General features: G+C 29.3%; 3 protein-coding genes across 3 annotated transcripts; 1 reads left to right on the plus strand and 2 right to left on the minus strand.

The window, feature by feature from the left end:
* On the plus strand, window positions 1-267 carry LOC135961350 (uncharacterized). The gene has a single exon (XM_065512847.1). The coding sequence runs from the start codon at window positions 1-3 to the stop codon at window positions 265-267; it is 267 nt and encodes an 88-aa protein (XP_065368919.1).
* Window positions 268-6,457: 6,190 nt separating this feature from the next.
* On the minus strand, window positions 6,458-6,763 carry LOC135961352 (bacteriocin microcin B17-like). Its single transcript, XM_065512848.1, has one exon. The coding sequence runs from the start codon at window positions 6,761-6,763 to the stop codon at window positions 6,458-6,460; it is 306 nt and encodes a 101-aa protein (XP_065368920.1).
* Window positions 6,764-16,567: 9,804 nt separating this feature from the next.
* Window positions 16,568-17,128, minus strand: LOC135962396 (uncharacterized). The gene has a single exon (XM_065514307.1). The coding sequence runs from the start codon at window positions 17,059-17,061 to the stop codon at window positions 16,657-16,659; it is 405 nt and encodes a 134-aa protein (XP_065370379.1). The 5' UTR covers window positions 17,062-17,128; the 3' UTR covers window positions 16,568-16,656.
* Between the last annotated feature and the right edge of the window lie 586 nt (window positions 17,129-17,714).

A 17,714-nucleotide genomic window follows, 5' to 3' on the forward strand; every position in this document is an offset into this window, starting at 1 on the left:
ATGAAATTGTTTATAGCAGCTTTAGTTATCTGCTCGTTGGCCATTTGCTTCGGTTTGCCAGTCGAAAATAATAATGTAAATACGTTGTTTGCTGTTGATGCCCCAGTTGCAGGCGATGCCAATATTGAGCGCGTTCGTCTAGCCCGCCGTCATGGTTATGGTGGATATGGTGGTCATCATGGAGGTTATGGTGGACATCATGGTGGACATCATGGTGGGCATCATGGTGGTCATCATGGTGGACATCATGGAGGTTATTACGGATGATATGTTTTTTAATCATATATTTTGTGTAAAATAAATAAAAAAAAAAAATACGAGTTAAACATATATAAATTAAAGTTTTATAATTATTGTGCTTTGGGGAAGTGGGATAATAATTAATTTTTGATAATACAATAGTTATTTAGACCAAATTTACAAAACCGTCAAAACTGAAGCAGAAATCTTATACCCTACATCACCAAATGTTTTGGCATGCTCTTTAGAAAAATAAAGTTTTAGCCAAAATATACATAACGCCATAAAATCCGAAGAACAGCTAAACTAAACCTAAATGGGGTTTTGTTAGTTTCGATAAGTACTTCGAGAAATTCCATACGAGAAGGGAATTAGCCATGCGGAACATGGTTCTTACCCTGTATAAAAAATAACTTATCAATTACCCAACAATATCCGTGTGAAATGTATGTAAAAAAAAAGTACCAAACTATGAATGTCTAACCTTTCGCCTTCAAATGAGAATTGTTTGTGAATTTTTGTACTTAAAAATGTCTATATTTAAAATTTTTAATCAGTATTTCATTACTTTAAAACAAAGTTACCCTTTTTACCTGCAATTAACGCATAAGTATCGTCTTGTGGAAAATGTACTTTTTGCGTGACTCTTCTTTGCTACAACACAATTTTGATCTATTTAGAACAAAGTTAAAAAATGAACCAAAAAAAGTACCAATTTTTGGACCTTTAATTTTGTATTTACCATATTAGAGTGTCCCTTAGAATTAAATGTTTGAAATGTTGAAATGGTACCCGCTTAATACTTTCGCAATGACCTAAAATATTACCAAAATTTCTTTTAAATGTTCTAAGAAGGGCAAAAATATAAAATTTTTTCAGTTTTTGTAAAAAATTTTCCATTAAAAAATTTTGCAATTTAATTTAAAAGAATAGAAATGTGTACGTAATTGTCGTTCTAATGAAATATAATATAAAAAAAAATTGGTTAACAAATTTTAAAGATATTAAAAATTTCCCAGGCCATTAACGTGTCTCAGGCTACTAGAACAAGAAATGTATGAAAAAAATTAACATATTTTGAGAAATATTAAAATAAAAGTTTATTCTTACTTAAAATATATCCATATTTACTTGTATATGAGTTTTTATCTTCATAGGATACAGTTAACCTATACGCAGGTATAACCAAAAAAAATATTTTTTTAACGGCATTTTCAAAACTCTTATTTCAAATTATTAAAAACATTGTTAAACGAATTTTTTTATCATTACCATGGAACCAACCAGGTACAATTATTAGGGAGAGTTTTCAATATTTACCCCTACAGCGTCAAATAACGAATTTACTCTCATCACTTTTTATTTTGTTTTCGCAATGTTTTGCACGTTATATTAAAACTAACACATATTTATTTGGAAAAAATTTAATTTGAATTGAATATTTCACAAAAAAAAAGTAAATACACAAAAATTTGTTTAATTAATTTATTTTTGTCTTAGACATTTCGTTTTGTTTTTTTTTTTCTAATTTTCTTTTGTTTGACGTTATAGGGAATGTATAATTGAGAACGTACTTTTTAATAATTGTACCTTGCTTGTTCTGCCATGATCATTACATTGTTATTTATTGAGAAAAAGTGTGACAATACCTCCTATAATTTTTCCGAACCTGCGATTTAAATTTTGCGATTTTCGAGAAAAACTAATAATTTGGCCATATATTGGCGAATGAGCCGAATTTCCTTACTTTTTCAAATTTTAAGTAAAACCTATTCAGAATATTATAGGCCAGATAATGCTAAATATACTCTGAAAGTTTTACTAATATTGGAAAACGTTAAACTTTAAATCGTGAAGGTCAAATCTAAAATTTTTCAATATTTGGAATTTCTAATGGAAAGATAGCGAAACGTGCTTGAGGCACATCTTAAGCCAAATCGATTTACCAAATTTTTTTCAGATAGACCACCCTAATGTAGATAGATTTCACCAAACTCCCACACAAATGTCCCCCCGAAATAGGACATTGCGGTCATAAATGTTTATTTTTATATATTTCTCCACAAATATGGTATATATAAAAGGCAATCCATTTAATTTTTTTTTGCGAATCAATCCATAATTCATTATAGCTCACATATAGAGATGCTAATCGGGACTGATTTTTGAAAATCCCGCGGATCGGGATTTGGTAAAGAATCCCGAAATCCCGAAAATTATAAGAAAGAAGCGTACATATTTATGTCTTTACAATTGAAAGACAATTTTTTATTTAGCAACTAATTTTTATTAGACACTAAGAAGCATAAAATACTTGCATAAGTACATTATATAAGAAGAAATAACAATAAAGTATGTACATTACGGTGGGTCGATTTTTTTCACGAAAAAAATTCTAAGAAATCTTCCCTAAGAAAACATAGGTCCAAAATCAAATCCTATCTTGTGTTTTATCCAATAAAAAAATTATTAAAATAAATATTACTGAAATATCATTGGATAAAAGACGAAATTCGCAAGATAGGATTTGATTTTAGACCTATGGTTTCTTGAGGAAACTTTCTTAGAATTTTCCATATATTGCGTTTCTGCTATACGATTTTTTACTTTTTGATCGTCCATACAAATCGACCCAGCCTAATATACATACTGGTAAAAAAAAACCGTACCTTAGTAAACAAGTAAGAGTACTATATTCGGCCGTGCCGAATCTTAAATACCCTCCACCTAAATATGATGGTATAACAACTGAAATAATATAACAATTGTTAGAAAGATTAGTTTACGCTGGAGATATTTTATTTCAAATGTACAAAAAATTGTATCTAATTCAGCAAATTATAACTGAAATTCCTATTAGAACGTATGAAATTTAACAATTTATATACTTATGTGCTCTTTTTCTATAGCGAACGAGTACTTTGAGTAGAAATTTAACATGTGTTTTGTTATTGTAACAAAAAAAAACGTCCACTCAAAACGCTCATTCGCTATAGAAAAACAGCACATTAATAATTAGTTAATACGTTTGGATCAACATTTTTCCCTTTTAACCTCAAGTGAAGAAACAGAGTATAAAAAAGGGTAGACAAATTTCAAAATATTTGGTTGTGAGACTTATGTGGGAGTATGTCCTATTATGATTCGATTGTCATAAAATATTTTAATGTGATTTTTATGTATTTATATGAGAGCTGTGGCCAATTATGGACCGATATTCACAAAATTCAGTAGTATGATTTTAGAATACACATTACTGATCTGTGTACTATATTGGTTCAATATATGGAAGCTATGACCTATTATGGGCCTAAGTATTTGAGGGCTATTTTTGTAGAATTTCATATAAACAACGATATTAATAAGAGTGCCCTTATATGGGAGCTATGTCGAATTATGGACATATATTTAAAAAATCTTGTAGTACGATTCTTGGATACAAATTACTGATTGGTGTAAAATGTTGGTTCAGTGCAGATTATTTTGGATATTTGTGCAGGTTAATGTATTTTCCAGAAGTGGTTCTAATATGGATTCTATGACTAATTATGGGCTTATCATTGTAACATTTGGTACATCGATTTTTGTATATATTGAATAAATTTGTTTCGAATTTCAACCTGATAACTATATTTTAGTGATTTTCGGGAGTGGACCTTATATGGGAGCTATGGTTAAATATGGACCAATATTCACAAAATCCAGAAGTATGATAACTGGATACAAATTACTGATCTGTGCGTAATTTCATTTTGATATCGATATGTTTTTAATATTTTTTAAGGTTAATATCTTTTTCGGAAATGGGCCTTATAGGGGAGCTATAACCAATTATCGGCCAATCTGCATAAAATTTGGTTCAGTGATATCTATGTATATGAGTTTTATTTCTGTGGAATTTTAGCATGATAAAGGTATTTATAAGAGGTTTATGAGTACTTAACTGATTTTTGGAAGTGGACCTTATATGGGAGCTATGGTCAAATATGGACCGATATTTACAAAATCCTCTAGTATAATATCTAAATATAAGTTAAGGATCTGTGTGAAATTTTGTTTTGATATTGATATTTTTTAGATGTTTATGAAGGTTATTGTGTTTTTCGGAAGTGGTCCTTATATGGGAGCTATAACCAATTATCGGCCGATCTTCATAGAATTAGGAAAAGGTGTATATGGGGATTATTTATGTCGAATTTCAACTTGATAGCGACATTTATAAGACATTTATGCTTATTTAAGAGATTTTCGAAAGTGTATTTTATATGGGGGCTATGGTCAAATATGGGCCGATCCACGAAAAATTTTGTAATATAATTTTTTTTACCACGAAACTTATTCTGTAGGCATTTATAGACCATAGAACCATATTTCGGGAAGTAATTTGTATGGGGGCTAAGAGAAATCATGGACCGATTCTTATGATTGTCACCAGAATTACTCCTTTTAACATAAAAGTAACGAGTGCAAAATTTTATGTTATTAGCTGCAATGTATTTACAAAAATGACCAAAAATATGTGAAAACTATTAATATTTTTTTGAGGTTGTCCCACATTTTAATTCACAACTTTGGTTCCACTGTACCGATTTTGCTGATTTTCAATACCAAACTGCTTAGGAGAACAATAAACATTTTTCTTGCAAGTTTACCAATTTTGTTTGTCGTTAGCGTGTTTTACACAGACAGACGGACAGACAGACGGACATATCTCAATCGACTTAGAATTTCATAAGGATCAATAATATATATACTTTGTTGGGTCTCAGATGAATATTTCTCAATGTTACACACGGAATGACAAACTTATATATACCCTCATTCACCACTTATGGTGGTGGAGGGTATAAAAAATAGTGTTTATTTTAAATAGCTTCTTAAGAGTACTATTGCATCTACTGTTTCATTTGCCATTCTGGAACGTTTCCGACATGTGTTCGAGCTCCTCATCTGAGATAAAATCAATTTCATTTGAAGAGGATTTAAATTGAGTTTGATTAGGTAACTTACGAAAAAGGGTGAACAATTGAATTTCTAGAGGAAAACCAAAAATACCGTTATCCTTTATTAACTATATTATAGAAGGTGTTGAGCTTGACAACTTTGCTGAACATCACTTTGCGATATTCAAGCATGTAGAATGTAAAAATCCATGAAAAAGGCACACAAAAATTACAATTTCTCCTATTTATTTGTGAAAAACGGGATTTGGAAAATCCCGAAAACACCGGGATTTAAAATTAAAAAATTCCGGGCTTCGGGATTTAGGAAATCTCGAAAACCCCGGGAATTTCGGGAACGGGATTCCCCGTTTGGCATCTCTACTCCCATATAAAAACTACTTCCGAGAACAACTTTAACAAGCATAAATCCCTTAAAAATTATGGTATGAACATATTCAACAGAAATAAGTTTCATATATAAAGAATTCATGCAACCTAATTAGAAGCTATGGGATACAAATGCTGAAAAAAAATATAAAATATTAAAATAGTTATTTTCGATTATTTAGAAATAACCATCAAAAAGCCTGCAAGTTGAAATTTGAGATGACTTTTAATATTATATGAAACCATCCTAAATATAATTCAAAATTAATAATGAATTACTTACGTAGATCACAATCGAACTAGAATATCTGAAAGGTAATAGTGGTATAAACAAGAGCAAAATTATTATAATACAAGTATTAAACTAAGTAATTTATTCATATATGTGAAAACATACTTTTTTAAAATAAAAGGATAATTCGGGTATTCACACGGTCTACTATTTGGTCATAATGTCCTAATATATTAAGTTAGTTTAAACAAATTTTTGTTGTGTTTCAAACAAAAAAGTTCTAAACTAATAGCACTATTTGAACTATGTTTATTGTTTTGTCAGAAAATAATACTATTTTTTTGTTTAAAACACAACAACAACTATTATAATATATTAGGACATTATGACAATATCACTAATAAGACCGTGTGAATACCCCAAATTTTTTTGCGCTACCTTTGACAATAGCATACATCTACAAAAAATGTCCAGCTATTATCTTATATAAATCGATATTGAAATATGTAGATTTACAACCAAATTTTATAAGAAACCACTCAAAATTAAAAAGTGCAAAACACAAATAGTTTCTTTTTTAGTCATTTTATAATTTTTTATTATTTTTCAACTAAACTTATTTTAAACATTATATTAAATATAAACTGCGATATTATTAGCCGTAGTAATTGCCGAAACCGCCACCACCAGCAGAAGATGATGATGATGCATAAGATTGAGAACCACCAAATCCACCACCAAAACCGCCAGGATATCCGCCACCATAACCGCCATAACCACCAGGATAGCCACCATAACCGCCATAGAACTGTCGGACTAAACGCAAATGTTCCACATTGTCGGCGTCGTATTGAGCACCAGCATCAACAGCGGCCAAAGTATTTTTATAATCATGTTCAACCGGCAAACAGGAGCAAAGGGCCAACAGGCAAACAACCAAAACAGTTAAAAATATTTTCATGATGAGAAGATTTGTTAAAATTTTTTTAAATTTAATTTGGAATATCTAAGTAAATTCTCAGCGATCTTTTTGTTTTGGAAACTTGTAGAGTTCTGTGAATTTCTTCGATAAATAACGATTTTTTATAGGTCTGTGATTTTCTAAAAATTTAATTAAATAAAGTGAAAAAAAACAATACATTGCCAATTACGCTTGAGAATTATTCAAATACGTAGGTACTACAACAAAATCAATAATCGATACAAAAACAAATTTTGAGACAATTAATTGAAAGAAGATCAAGTATTGAAAAAATATTGATTTTTATATTTTATTATTATATTTTAGGTAATTGTATTTCAAATACTTATACTCCCTGAAATAAGAATATGGTATGAGTTTGCTTTTAAATTAACTTAACACGTTTTTCAGTTAAGTTGTTTATACAAAAATCTTTAAGTTAGAACTATACGGTACAGCTTTTGCAGCTGAGTAGCAAATTTTATATGACCCGGACTGATAACTTAATGTAGATCTCAAGAACTATTTATATTTTAAATTTTAGCTCATTCGGATCATAAATGGATTTTTGGCAACTTTGGTATCGTTGGTTACACCGAAACATTTTCGTAGAATATTTTAATCTTTAAATGTGGTTTCTGATTTTCTCGATTGACACCTAAAGAGGAGCTAGAAGGTTAAGATCATAGACAACAACTAGATAGGTAACTGAGAGGCAAAAACCTAAGCCTGTTGTCAAAAACCTAATTCATTAGAATGTATTGCGTAATTTTTTACTCTCTCCTTCCGTTCTATGCGTTTATTCTATGGTTAAGATCTTCCACAAAAATTATCTTTGATTTTAGAAAGTACTTTTTTTAATTTTCTCAAATAAAGTTCAAATTGACCTCTAAAGACAGTAGCTAGAGGGTTAAGATCCATTATCCCCATAAAATTTCACAATACAACTCTGACAATATTCTCTCAGACATTATCAAACAACAATTTTTTCATTTAGTATAATGCTCCATTTGATCAGAGAACTAAAAATTTAACCAGCAGGACTATATGTTTTTTCTACAAAAATTATCTACTCAACAGCTCTTTCTGAATTATACAAACAAATGTTTTGAATATTAAAATTTCAAAATTTTACCGATGACTGATTTCATTCAACTTTTTTCAATTATTTAAACCAGGATGCACTAAGTAAGGTGAAATCAACAACACATCTGATTTTTATTTATCTATTTTGAAAGTGCTTGTGTTTTGTCAAACTGAATTTATTTTGAAAAAATAATAAATTTTATTATCAAAGAAAAAAAATTTTAAATCAAAAAACATGCATGAAAATGTGAATGAAAAGATTTCATATAATGAAATTTGGATAAGGCACTGTTAAACCATTGTTCTTTTTGAAAAATAATTTAAATTTAACGGCCGTTTTTTAGTTAATATGCAAAAATAAAATTTGTTTATTTTTTATTTGACAAATTCAATTTTGACAAAACCTATAATTATTTTATTAAAACAAAAGTGTTTTATTTTAAGAACAATTTATTTATTTTTTAAAAAAGTCAACTATTCTTTTCAATTGATACTTATGATCTAACTTCAACACACAATATTTGGCTCTTTTATATCATAGAAAAAATAACGGTAAGACTAGTTTTAAATAATGCAAGAAATAACAATTAAACAATGAAAAGAAAATAGTTGATAATGATTAAATTAAAAGTAAAGATAATAACAATAATGTAAAGAAAATAGTTGATAAAATATAATATAGTAAAATAAGAATAATTAACAAATTAGGACAAAAAGTAAATAAAGAAAATTAATACATAAAGATGGGAAATAAATATAAAGGGAGGTGAAATAATGTAGTTATATATTAGTGAGGCTCATAAACATATAACTCTATGCTCTTGTCAGCTAGAAATATTGTGTTTGTTGTATTTGTTGTCGAAACGCTCTCACCTTACTTATTACATCATGATTTAAACTATAAATAACAAATATGTATGAATTTTCATATGTTTTTGCTGAAAAATCTTAATTATTATAATTCTTTGATCTTGACTAAAAGTTTCTTATTAAACTCATAATGTTGTTATATTAAGCATAGATTTAAAATCGAAAAACGACCAAATTATACTAATATTTATACATGTGTTTCCCTTGGCCTTAACCTTATTATTCACAGCTTCTAATGAATAATACATGAAAATAAAGAAATAAAAAAGAAGTAAGGAAAGAAAAAAGCAAGCTTATCCGCCCTTCCTAAACCGAACGACTTTGTGAACCAACCGATACTTCTAACAAATTGTATTAGATTCGTCAGTGACATCTCTGAAACAGTCCAGGTCATGAAAGTGACCTGTACTAGTATCGGATCTTATAAAGCGGAGCAGTCACATATAATGTGTTGTATCGATAGAATGTATTGTACGGATTCCTCCTTCTTCAATAGGTATAACATGGATAACCCATACCTTCTCATATACGCACTGTAGTTCCAAATCAAAATATACGTGGACAAAATTATTTGACGCTCTTTTTATATAGAATTTGTGTCTCCGATTCAAAAACAAAAATGTTTAAAAGATCAATATAAACTTTTTTCAAGTTACAGTAGAGTCTAAATATATAAAACCCATTAATAAAAAACAATAAAAAAATACGTTTTGTGTTTCTGAAACTAAATTTTTAAAAAGATCTGTATTTACTATATTTCAAGTTACAGTAGGGTCTAGATACATATATAAAAATCAATAATAAATAAAGAAATATTTCTAAAAATTCCATTCCGTAAAAATTAAAGAAAAATTATTTCGGCGGGTGCTGGCGGTTACAATTTTTTTACAAAGACATTCCCCTGAAGTTTCTTTAAATGATGTATAAAGTCATTGGACGGGCTTCGACGGTCCTTTTTTTTGGCAAGCTATATAAAATTCTTAGGAAAAAAAATATCAGTATATTTGAGACCCAAGTTTAAAGGACTATAACAGGAAAATGGAGAGGCCCATAAATATAAGATATACATTTAATAAAAGCCTACATCTATGTTTTGAAGTATGAATTTCTATATGGTAAAACCATTGAGATATATCTAATTTAGTAAAGCAGTAAAAGATTAAAAAAAATTAACGAAAATATGATTCAAAATTTGTTGAACTTCTGGCGCTTCTGTCGAGAAAACGAAATGTCATATTGAAAAACCCATTTGTATTGGAGGAGAGCAGATTGTCAGCTTCCGAAAAAACTTCGTTTTTCCAAATTCTGAAGATACCGATTTTTATAATTTTGTCCATCTAGAGTTTGATTTGGAACCACAGTGATATGAGGAGCCGCAGAACAAAAGGTACTTTTTTGAAAATTTAAAAATTTTGGGAAATTTTTTCTAGAAGATTTCAACCCAAATTCGAAAAAGTACCTTTTGTTCTGCGGCTCCTCATAAGAATCCTGATCGACTTTTTTTGAAAAGTCAAGATAGTCATGATTCATTTTTTTATCACAGAAGGCCAGAGAATTTTGGATATTCTACAATTAGTGATGTTAGACAATGATCTGAATAATTATGAATTATATATATTTTTTCTAAAGATTACTGAATTTCTCAGTAAATTTAAATTGTTCGACAGTTTCTTGGGGTTAATTTGTTTCACAATATTTTTCTTCTAGTCTATAACTATAATTGTGCAGCAGAAAGGAAAACAAAATTCCAATCGGTTCCTGAGATATAGCCGTGAGAAAAATTGCATGTTCCTCGGAAAAATCAAATTTTAGCCAAAATATACATGAGGCCGTAAAAACCAAACAGCAGTCAAAACTAGCAACTCTCTCGATGACTTTAAAAATGTTACATTAAAAATGTGTCTAATTTTTAATAGGGGTCCTTGACAGATCCCTACAAATTTAAGCCATTTTATGTGAAAATATAGGATTTAACTTATTTGTTCTAAAATCAGGGAATCAGCCGAATACAGTTTTATATACCCTAGTATATTTTGAATAAATCATACAAGCTTTTATCAGCCTCGAAACAAAAGTGATGCCAATAAAAAAAATTCTAAAATTTCGGCGCAAATTCTGTGTCAATTCTTTTCTCTCTAAGTTGATGATACAGGACAACAATTTGGTAGTATTAATATGGCATTACATGACAATGTACACCAGGGATTGCCAAAACTAAAACTGTCATTGTATTGGTGAGAGAGCTACCCAGCAAACATAATGTCAAACACTTAAAATAAGAACAAAATAAAGAATGTTTAGATTTAGAATTTTTGCCAGATATAACCAATTTATTAAATGAATGTAATTTAAATTTTAAGGAAATAAAAGAATATAAATTATACGGCCGAAATTCTCTAAAAAATTTTATTTATTTTATTTATTTATTGATTTTGTTGTTTTGTGTTCAATTGCAATTGAAACGCGTGTGTTTGCTATGCTTCGTCCAAAAACCAACCAACAACAATGCTTAATGAATTTCTGAAAAAAATGAGACATTGTTATGCTCTTTTAAAGAGAATAAGAATATGTGTGTTGTTCGTCTGCACAATTGTGCTATGAAATGACAATCTCTGATGTACACCAACTTTCCCGAGCTGTCACAACATAGCAGAGCACTACATTATTTGAGTATAGAATTTTTTACAGCATATTGTCTTGTGCAGTATTTTAATTTGTACCATATACCTATTTCGCGTAGTGTCTTTAATCAGAGGTGCTTAAACTCTAAATGTACTGAAATTTATTATGTATTTTATTACTTATCCAGTTTTGCTTACTTTTGATATTATGAGTTTCGATTGTGTTTATTTAATATTTAGTTAGTACTAGTACTAAATTGAATCTAAAAAAAAAAGTTGAATTAACAAAAAGCGGTTTGTCTTGTTTTACCATTGTTTAGTATTATACGATGACAGAACATTAATTAGTATTTGGTTTACTTAGTCCAGAAAAAGTTACTACAGTACACATGGCCAAAATATTCTGTACTAAAATTGCCTTCGATAACTGTACAAAGATTTTCTACATCTAAACATTTAAATATACACAGAAAAAAAAATTCATAACTGGAATGAATTTTGTAATAAATATTATTAATCGAACATGACTTTTTTCCCAAACTTTTTTCATTCAGAATAAGAAGATGTTCATAAATATTATAAAATTGTACATGACGGAAATTTTAGCTTTTTTTTACATATGTATGTAAATTGTATGATATTTTATAATTAATTGCATTATAATAGTATTATCTAATGAATTTACATAAAAATGCTTGCATAATAGCCATATATTGGCCAATATTTTAAGATGATTTAACCATGATAAAAATATAGAAGGTAGTTTCAATCAAAATTTTTTTTTAAAATAAGGTTTTTTGAAGTTTCCTTTTTTTGTGAGCATTATAAAAAGCGTTGCCACATTCCAAAAAATGATTATGATTTTCGAGAATTTTTTTTACAAAAAATGTGTAATTTAATTTATTATTTAAATAAAAATGTATTATGTTGTGTTGGGAGTTATTGATTCAATTCCTAACGTTCGATTACTTATTAACACGTTGACTATTTTTATATGTATGCATTTTCTTCATTTTTTTTATTACTATGTAAATATTTTATATCTTTTAAATGGAGGTTTAATTATAAGAGACAAGTAGCACACGGAAGAATGTATTATCAAGATCTAGCCGAGCACTCTCAGAAAATATAAAAAGTCTTTGAAATCGGATGGAAAACAAAAAATGGCACGCGTTTAACAAATTTACATGTCGAAGGTGCCCTACTTTGGGTCCCATAGCGCCGCCATTGAAGTATTTGCGGGGTTCATTTTCAAATCTTAAACTCGAATATTCCTTGGGTACGCCGTTTAGAAATACGAGATTTATTTTCAAATAATTTCGATTCTACTCCAGCGTGCATAGTTAATGGATTATGATCGGTAATAATCGGTGATATATATCCCAAAATATGTTTACATAATAAATAGTATTTTGAAGTTACCTTGTGTTCATTGGGACAGCATTCATATCCAATCTCACACGCTTTGTTTTAACTGAAATATTACTTTTAACTAAATGGTCGGAGCACACCATTGGCTGTTTTGGCAAATCTTCTTCGCAAGCTTTACATATATCCATAAACTGTTGTTGTTGTTGTGTAAATATTTTTTCTATTTTTTTAATAATTTTCAAATTAATGAAAATTATGTATTCCCAAAGGGAAAATTTTAAATTGATATGGCATTACTATTTTAACGAAAACGTCAAAATCCTTAAGCATGTCAGACGTAGAATTTTAAAAAATAAAGAGAGAATGAAACTACCTTCTATTTTTCTACTATGGATTTAACAATATCTGAAACTTAAAAAATATTATTAACCATAATAAATCTTCCATAAACTTAAAGCATTTCGTCCTGTTAACAAAATTGAGTCAATTTCGCGCATATTTTCTCATTTTCTAGCTTAAAATCAAAATTTTCCAAGGAAAATATCAAACATTTTTAAACAATAAAAAAATATACACACATACATACATATGTAAATGAAATTGAAATAATATTTTTCAAGCCTTCTAGATTGTATATGAAAACATAAAATATGAAAAATAACACTATACAACAAAAAAAAAAAAGGTTCGACCAATAAATTTTGATAGAGGAGACTAAAAAAAAGACACTTGTATCGGCGTTTTGAAAGTTTACATCTGAATATCATTTGAGGACGGGTTAAAGTTTCCCAACTCTGGCACATTCTTATTGTTAATCTTCATAAGAAACCATATGATCCTTACATTTTAGGTATAAAATGTGTTCCGCAAAGTTATGTAAAATGTTACGGAGAATATTTTTGTGGAATATGTTAACCCTATAAATCCTCAAGGCATGGGTCTTTTTTGTCCTTCTTTTAAAAAAAGTCCAAAAACCACCATGGGTCTTTTTGTCCTTCTTTTAAAAATGAGCAAAAAACACCATTACAACAGGGATTTAAGGGGTTAAAATGTTCCGCAAAAATATTATACGTAAAATTTTACTATAAGTCCCTGAATACATCAAAACGGAAAATTCAACCAGAAAGTCAGAAAAAAGACATAACAAAAGAGAGCATAGGGTTAATTTCGCATTTATTAAGAATTTTATTTTAAAGAACATTTTAGGTATAAAATGTATTCAGCAAATTTATGTAAAATGTTACGAAGAACATTTTTGTATAATATGTTAACTTTCTAAATCCACAAGGCATGGGTCTTTTTTGTCCTTCTTTTAAAAAAGAGCAACAAACAGCATTAGAACAGCCATTTAAGGGGTTAAAATGTTCCGCAAAAATATTAGCCGTGAAATTTTACTATAAAGCTAGGTACTCTGTTCAAAATTTCGTGCGAAATGCTGTCAAACTACATATAAAATATTTGGAATGAAATATATGCGAAATAATTGCGCAAAAGCAGTACTCTGTTTTTATTGTGGAAAACATGTGAAATACATCTGGCAACCTTATTTTTCCACACGAAATAACATATGCAGCACTTCTTTCGCACGAAATTAAAACTAACAGCTAGCTGTCAAACAGCATATAAAATTTTTCGCATGAAAAAACCATAATTTTTCGCAAATATGAACAGAGTACTAGGCTTAAGTCATTAAATACACCAAAACGGAAAATTCAACCAGAAAGTCTGAAATAAGACACAACAAAAGAGAGCTTACGGTTAATTTCGTATTTATTAAGAATTTAGATAGGAAGTCTTCATTAATTATATTTGTTTAGCTCTAGGCAATTCCACTTTATTACCATACGCATATTTCAGCTATAAGCGTTCTTCAATGGGTGCGCGTTAAATTTTTTGGGTACTTTAAAATAAAATTCTTAATAAATGCGAATTAACCCTAAGCTCTCTTTTGTTGTGTCTTATTTCTGACTTTCTGGTTGAATTTTCCATTTTGGTGTATTCAGGGACTTATAGTAAAAATTCACGAACAATATTTTTGCGGAACATTTTAACCCCTTAAATCCCTGTTTTAATGGAGTTTGTTGCTCTTTTTTAAAAGAAGGACAAAAAAGACCCATGCCTTGAGAAGTTAGAGGGTTAACATATTCTACAAAAATGTTCTCTGTAACATTTTGCATAAATTTGCTGAATACATTTTATACCTAAAATGTTCTTTAAAATAAAATTCTTAATAAATGCGAAATTAACACTCTTCTCTCTTTGGTTATGTCTTATTTCTGACTTTCTGGTTGAATTTTCCGTTTTGGTGTATTTAGGGACTTATAGTAAAATTTTACTCCTTCGATTCTCACGCTTTAAAAAACCTCCAAAATACCGTTTATGATCCGAATGAGCTGAAATAAAATATAAATAGTTCTTGAGGAGGTCTACATAAAATGTGCTTATATGTGGTGGTTATCTCTTTTAGTTCAAAAGATATTTAGGTTTATATTTATTTTAATTTTGCCCGATCTTTTTTCCTTTTATAGATATAGCCGGCTATATTTCCGATAACATTCTAAATAAATGAAAAAAACTTGGTAAAACTTGGTTATCTCCTCCCTATTTAAAGTTACATGCATTCATCACTGGCATTACAACTTTTGATATTTTTTATTCTCAAATACCGAAATTCTTAAAACGGGGAAAATGACTTCCAAAACCTGAGTTTTCTTAGAACAGTGCCTACTGTGACATTATATACCGTGTGATAGAAAACCACTTTGTAAGTATTTAACAAACCATAGGGTTATGCAAATATAGAGCTTTTTCGAGGAGCTGTGCTTTGCCTTTTTATAATTTTTTACTCAAACCTAAATTTTCTTTTAATTGACCATGTTTGGATAGGACTGGGGTGTGTTGTGTCCAATTTGGATGCGTGTAACTTTTTATAGTGACAAGATAACTGTTAGCACGCTTTTATTTAATTAAGGATTTTATCGCCAATATAGGTGATATTTTAAAAATAAATTTTTATATTCTGGGATCGGGTAAAATTAAAAAGAATAAATAAATCTAAATATCTCTTCAACTAATAAAGATATCCTTCACATGTGAGCGTATATTTTGTAGATCTTCTTAAAAATAACGCTTCTAAACCATTGTGCAACCTAATATAACGGCCTTACTTGTTATTTGTTTCACTTAATATCCTCAATGAAGAGAATAACGAGACAAAATTCCAGCAAATTACTTTATCAAAATGAAGGGAAATTTAACATGAATAAGTTTTATAAAAAAATAAATAATTTTTCAAATTCGGAGAGGAACCATCGAGATCATATGTAAAATAAATGAGTTTCACATAAACAAAAATTATGCTGGCAGATTTTGCAAATATTCATCTATAACTAAACCTATAAAAACCCATTGCTGAACATTTATATTGAGTTTATATTGAGATGAACTTTGACACAAATAAGCATTGTATAAACACAAATCACTCTTCAAATATTTTATGGATCGATATATGTATAATTGATCATAGTTTCTTATAGGGTATATTTTTACGCCCATAAATTATTTGTACCTATCAGTATCGAAATCTATTTAGGCATAAATAAATTTCAAACAAAATCAATCAACTAACTTCTGAGAGGTTCACTAGTATGTTTGATTATTTTGAGTAATTATTTGTTTGAGTTTTTTCTAGTTTCCGCTCTATGTTTCTCTATGATTACAACCATGCAACAACACATGTTAATTTTTGTTGTTTTCATTCTAATATTTTTAGATTCTGAAGCACATTTTTGAAGAATATATTGAGATTACAATTTTCCATACCTATTATTTCAATAATTGCAAGCAACTCTTTATTTCTATTAAAACATAATAAATAATTTTATTTTCATGAATTTGGCTTGACTTAAATACTTAACATAAAGAAGAATATGACATTTTAATATTTTATCTGCCGAAACCACCACCAAAGGATGATGCGGATGCACTGGCGCTGGCGCTAGCGCCACCGAAACCACCGCCATAGCCACCACCTAATGGATAACCACCATAGCCACCATAACCACCAGGGTAACCGCCATATCCACCATGATAACCACCACCATAACCGCCATGATAACCACCATGATAGCCACCATGATAGCCGCCATGATAACCGCCACCATATCCTCCTAAACCACCGTAACCACCATAGCCACCATAGCCGCGAGCTAAACGCACATGCTCAACATTGCTATCATCATGCCCGGCAGCATCCACCGATTCCAAAGTATTTTCATGTTCATTTTCAATTGGCAAACTGGAGCAAATGGCCAACAGGCAAACTCCCAAAACTGCTACAAACAATTTCATGGTGTATAATTGAATATTCTTTATTAGTTAACGAGAGGTACTAACTAACGATCTATTTGTCAGGAAGCGTAAACAAACTATGTGAACTTCTTTGGAATTTAACAATATTTTATAGGTCTGGAGATGTTTTGGGATTTTGCCAAAAAGCAAACTACAACAAAGTCTCTAATTGGTAATGAATACAATGAAAAAAACCCAAAAATCATTAATATAAACACAAAACATCTTTTATTTCTATTACTACATACAAATCGATTGTAGGTAATCAATAGTTGTTGGTTTATTTTGTATTTATTATTCAAATATTTAATTTCGTTTTAGGTTCGCCAAAAGTGACCCTTCCAGTTTGACTGCTGGAGAGTGTTAAAAAAAGTGTGAACAAATAAATTAGTGACAGGTTCTGACGCAGAAGTTGACGGCAATTTTCAACAAAACCGTTAGCAGGTTATAGAAGCGAAGAATTTAACCAACCAATGTTGTTTGTTCGCAAAGTTAAACATAAATTATTATTATTGGTTTGCTCTGGTGTTTGTAACGCGCAAAAATATTAGTTCGAGAATATATACAGAATTATTGTACTTTCTTAAGCAGCTATCCGTACGTCCAACTGGCAAAAAGAAGAATCCTATTGAAATTGGTTAAATTCATTATAA

Source organism: Calliphora vicina, chromosome 5 (genome assembly GCF_958450345.1).
Source record: "Calliphora vicina chromosome 5, idCalVici1.1, whole genome shotgun sequence".
Classification (NCBI taxonomy): Eukaryota; Metazoa; Arthropoda; class Insecta; order Diptera; family Calliphoridae; genus Calliphora; species Calliphora vicina.